General features: G+C 29.0%; 1 protein-coding gene across 3 annotated transcripts in view; it reads right to left on the bottom strand.

Annotated features, from left to right (window-relative positions):
* Positions 1 to 360: 360 nt before the first annotated feature.
* Positions 361 to 5,423, bottom strand: part of LOC106462412 (nephrin-like) — a 119,632-nt gene continuing 114,569 nt past the window's right edge. For 2 of the 3 annotated variants that reach the window (XM_022389664.1, XM_022389666.1), the window contains 4 exons: positions 4,726 to 4,753; positions 4,391 to 4,476; positions 3,316 to 3,464; positions 361 to 945 (listed from right to left, as the gene is read on the bottom strand). In XM_022389664.1, coding sequence (XP_022245372.1) covers positions 760 to 945; positions 3,316 to 3,464; positions 4,391 to 4,476; positions 4,726 to 4,753 — 449 coding nt within the window. In that variant the 3' untranslated portion in view covers positions 361 to 759. The remainder of the gene's footprint in view (positions 946 to 3,315; positions 3,465 to 4,390; positions 4,477 to 4,725; positions 4,754 to 5,423) is intronic. The other variant, XM_022389665.1, reaches the window with a different exon arrangement.

Raw genomic sequence — 5,423 nt, 5'->3', positions numbered from 1 at the left:
TGTTTATCAGTAACAAAAATGGAACATTGATGATACCTTTATGTAATGCTATAATATGAGTAAATATTCACTGTCATTGTAGAAAATATTTTATTTATACAAATCATCACCAGATTTACAAATACAACAAATATTTCGAGTATACTATGAAGATAAATTAAATCTGAAGTAAATTAAAAAGTTTAAATTATAGCGCAAATTCCAACATAATAAGCGCTAATAATTCACAAGAACTGCAAATTCCTAAAAAATACCCATATATACTTTCATAAATAATTCCAATTAGCATTATACAATTTTATTTGGTATTTAAAAAATAGCAAGAATATTTGAAAAAAATCAAAATAAAAAAAAACCTGAGGTATGTTGCAAGGATATATATATTACTTATTAGTTACATTTGTAATGAAACTAAATATTAAATAGAAACGACCAGTAGTATATTCACATAAAAGATTATTTATTTTAAGCTACATATAAAATCTGACAACAAAGCATTTTAATATTTTACGCTCAACTTTGAGATATAAACAGATGCACGTATTTTTACAGATATTTCTTTAATTTCACTGCAGAAACATCGGCATGACACTAAAGAAACATATTATAAATGAAATTACAGTTTTCTCCGTTTCGGGTTTTAATAACGATGTCTGTTTCACGACAGAGTCCCCGAAAATATTCAAACAATATAAATGAGGCTGTAAACATTATTCAGGTAAATTCTGCACATTTTCAGGGTCTCGGGAACAGCTTTTATCAATCCGTTTCTCTCGTTACGAGAGTTAATTCAGCTTCACTTTTGTTGGTAGTCAAATGGATACAAACTGGACTGGAAATGTTTTCTGTCAAACTTGGCTTCTCAACAGGTGACCGAAAAAACTGTGTTTTCAACAATGTCTGATGTCCTTCTGCCACCGAAACGCTTGAAGGGCGAGGGGGGACCTAGTGTAGAATAATTAGTTTTTCTTATAAATAATCTTTCTTTTTTTCTCCTACGTAGAAGCACAAAAGAGCACTATAATTATTATATATTCTATTATCTTACCTTATAATATATATTTATCCATATTAAATTGTTTGTATTTACCGATTTTACTTTGCCTAAGAGACTGCAAGTGGTAATTTTTCCTACTTGCAAACCTTACTTTGCCCAAGAGACTGCAAGCGGTAATTTTTCCTACTTGCAAATCTTACTTTGCCCAAGAGACTGCAAGTGGTAATTTTTCCTACTTGCAAATCTTACTTTGCCCAAGAGACTGCAAGTGGTAATTTTTCCTACTTGCAAATCTTACTTTGCCCAAGAGACTGCAAGCGGTAATTTTTCCTACTTGCAAATCTTACTTTGCCCAAGAGACTGCAAGTGATAATTTTTCCTATTTCCAGATCTTACTTTGCCGTAAAAAAATAAAATAAACGAATAAATAATACATAAGAAAATAAAAATAAATAGCACACATAAACTTATCAAATAAGTTTAAGTTATTCCTGTTGTTGTTTTCTAGCGCAAAACTACACAATGGACTATATGACTCTGTTTACCCCAGTTGAATCCATCCCCCGGATTCTAGCGTTATAAACGTTCTGTTGACCTACCGTGGGACATAAAGTTAAGAGATCCACGTCACAGCAAAAAGGCAATATATTCACGTTTCCAGAATGTTTTTTATTTCAAATTGTTTCTTGGAATTATACATAAAACTGTCAAAATCACGAAACAGTTTCACTATGTTTCAGGAAATAGTATTGAAAATATAAAGTAAGAAATGATAAATATGTATTTTATAGTTGTTTTGCATTAGAATTGTTTCGAGGAAATAGGTCAGATTTTATAGAAGATATGTGAGCCTGTCACGAATCAATATAACTATGTCCGTGTGAGAGTGTCATGGAAAAGGTAATAAAGAAAGACGTCTGCGTTAGCTAGTGTAATGTTACTCTGCAAATAAATAAAGGAAGAATATTATTAAATATTAGCGAATAACTGAAGGCCTAGGTAATTATTTGGGAGTATATTTTACTATTAAGAAACATTTACTTACGGTCGGAGCTAAATGGCATCTGTTCAATTGAACCGCTAGACAAGGGTTAACAAATTAGGAGAATCAGTTTAACAATCTCAGATTAATGTAATTCAAGGATAGAATAAACCATAAAGGTTTTAACTCAGTTAAATAGAAAAAAAAAGATCTTCAGGTATCGATACCCGTGGTTGTTCACTGCACAAAAACCCATTTGTGTAGTATTGCGCTCAATAACAAACATACAAACAAAATCTTTGAGTTATCATCATTGATAATAAGTGTAAAGGAATTCATACAAAAAATATATAGGATATAACAATATATAGGATGTAACAATATATAAGATATAACAATATATAGGATGTAACAATATATAGTATGTAACAATATATAAGATATAACAATATATAGGATGTAACAATATATAAGATATAACAATATATAGGATGTAACAATATATAGGATGTAACAATATATAGGATGTAACAATATATAGGATGTAACAATATATAAGATATAACAATATATAGGATATAACAATATATAGGATGTAACAATATATAGGATGTAACAATATATAAGATATAACAATATATAGAATGTAACAATATATAGGATATAACAATATATAGGATGTAGCAATATATAAGATATAACAATATATAGGATATAACAATATATAGGATGTAACAATATACAGGATATAACAATATATATGATATAACAATATATAGGATGTAACAATATATAGGACATAACAATATATAGGATGTAACAATATATAGGATGTAACAATATATAGGATATAAATGTTTGGAGGCGTTTTAATTCAGAGCTGATAAATTTATTACATCGCTACGAACTTCAAGTTTTAATATCAGATAACAAAATGAAGATTTAAGTAATATTTATTCTACTTTTTGGAAGTTCTTCGAGTATGGGTTTTAGAATTCTGTTGAAATATAATACGTTTTTATATATGACCAAACTTCTGTTAATTTGGTGCCTTTGTTTAAAGTTGGCGACATTGGGTTAATGAAACGTACTTCCAGCATTATTATTTACACATGAGTTTTAACTAATTATTCTTAAGTATTATTGTTATTATTATTATTACCAAAACAATATCAGAACAATAAGAAATATTAAAGGATCATTTAAGGGGAAAAATGTGATGATTTCTTCTGAAACCCATTGTTCAGGTTATGGGTGATGTAATGAGTTCAAGTAAAAACAAACAAGAACAACGAGTATATTTATAATATAACTCTGAAGTAAAATGTAAATATACCATTTCAAGAACTTGAGATCTACAAGTATCAGGTGCTATGGTATCTTTATCTGGCCAGTTGTCTTCAACTCGTGAATCATAATCTTTCTTGAAGTCTTCATATCTACTGAAATTCCTAAGCTGATTTTCTCCTGAAAGTACAGTTGTCTCTATTCTTAAGTTAATACAAGTCAAACTCGAGTACACCAACAACTAATAAGCTTAGGATAAAAGGGAAAAAACAACATACTTTTTGTTTTGAGAGTTAATATCGACGAAACATGGTAAATAAAAACGTGAATGTCATTATTTTTTTTTAATAATTAAACCAGTAAATTAAATAATACTAATTGTCAAGTGCGTTACGCAAGCCTTGTATTATGCATATATATATATAACGACAGATAAGCGAACACATTTCCCTTTTTTTTTTTTTTAGAGCCGAATATGATGAACGCTGCGTGGCCACCTATAGTTGAACTTGGTTTCAGCTTAACCGTGCATGAATCGAAATTAATATTATATCAACAGAATGGTCAGCATTTCTCAATACTTTACCGTCTACTTCATCCATCAGGTGTAAGCCGGGAATCCTCTTGATAAATGGATCGTAAATCATTTACTAAAACTGCACCTAGAGACTTATACGTATTTATAACAGTGAGTTACGTCCAGGATTCGTGTTCTCATTATTAAATGAGACATTCTGAGAACTCCAAACATTTATAATCTAATGATTTACTTATGTAAGTTTTGAGCACAAAGTCATATAATGGGCTATTTGTACTGTGCCCACCATGGAGTTTGAAGCCCGGTTTTTAGCGTTATAAGCCTTCAGACTTGCATTGAGCTACTGGGGTTAGGTGGGGGGTGCTAAGTTATTGAGATATACCTTTTTGCTGTAAACACTTTCAAATCACATGGTGTGCCGTGTCAACAACTTAAAATTACGATAAATTTTAAATTATTTTGTTTCGCAAGTTATAGTTAGCTGATTTAAAACTATATGCACATTTTTTATCTCTAATATATTATACTTCGTAAAAAAATACCCATGAGTTATAAATTTTCTAAGTCCTTATCTTAGCATTCTTACCTGGGATGATATCCGGACACTTCTGAGAGGACATATCTGTAAAGTTATGGTCATTCTTTCCGTATCTGTTCGGTATAGTGTCATTCCTGTAAGAAATGATGAATTATTGATTGTTTGAAATTTATAATGTACAAAGAGTTTACAAAAACAAATCAAAATCAGTCGAGTTTTTTACTTATCACACGCATTCAAAGAAAAAAATGCTTATAAACGTGTATATTTTTCTTAAAATAATAAACTAAATATTTTATAAGTTCAAGATTTACAAATAGAACTAATATTAACACGTTAGTTTTCACTGTCATCAATTTATTATTTAATAATATCATACTCACTTTAATATGCCTTCTTTTGACTGGTGTCCTGTGGGGGATAAACCAGTATAAATACATGTTAAGTAACAAGAAGATTTACAATTATGTTATACACCTTATTTTGAAATATGAGTTGTTGTTGCTTTTCTAAATTTAATTCGAAAAGTTGTGATTTTGTTTATACACATGCTTTTGTGTAGGTATGTTATGAGGTATGTACATCTTCAAAAACTTAATACAGAATTATTATTATATAAAACATATCAGCATGTATCAGTTACATATGTGTTGTTGTCAGAAAATCATCCAGCTAGACAACAACTATATTTGTTATATAGGCTATGTATCCTTCGGAGGAATTAAGTAAATAAGAAAGTACCCATATTATATAAAATAAAATCGTTAAATATGCCTCTAACGTTAGAGAAAGCTACTCTAACACTTAATGTCTGCCTTGATTTTGAGTTGAATTCAACTAATATCCATTTCAAATTTACTTAAAATTACTATAAGCGATTGGTAAACCACCTTTCCAGTGATATAAAAATTCTTAATCTTTAATATAGTACGTTTTATTTCAATATTCAGTCATACCGAAATGTTTATTACATAAACATATATAAGTGTATAACTTCTGTAAATGAATTAAATTATATATATGATAATATCACAAGAAGTCAACTTTAAAAGTTGAATATCTAAAATCATAAATAATATTC

The sequence above is a fragment of the Limulus polyphemus genome, unplaced genomic scaffold (assembly GCF_000517525.1).
Source record: "Limulus polyphemus unplaced genomic scaffold, Limulus_polyphemus-2.1.2 Scaffold1160, whole genome shotgun sequence".
NCBI lineage: Eukaryota > Metazoa > Arthropoda > Merostomata > Xiphosura > Limulidae > Limulus > Limulus polyphemus.
Note: the sequence above shows the minus strand (reverse complement) of the source record. Positions and strands in the feature narration are given on the sequence as shown.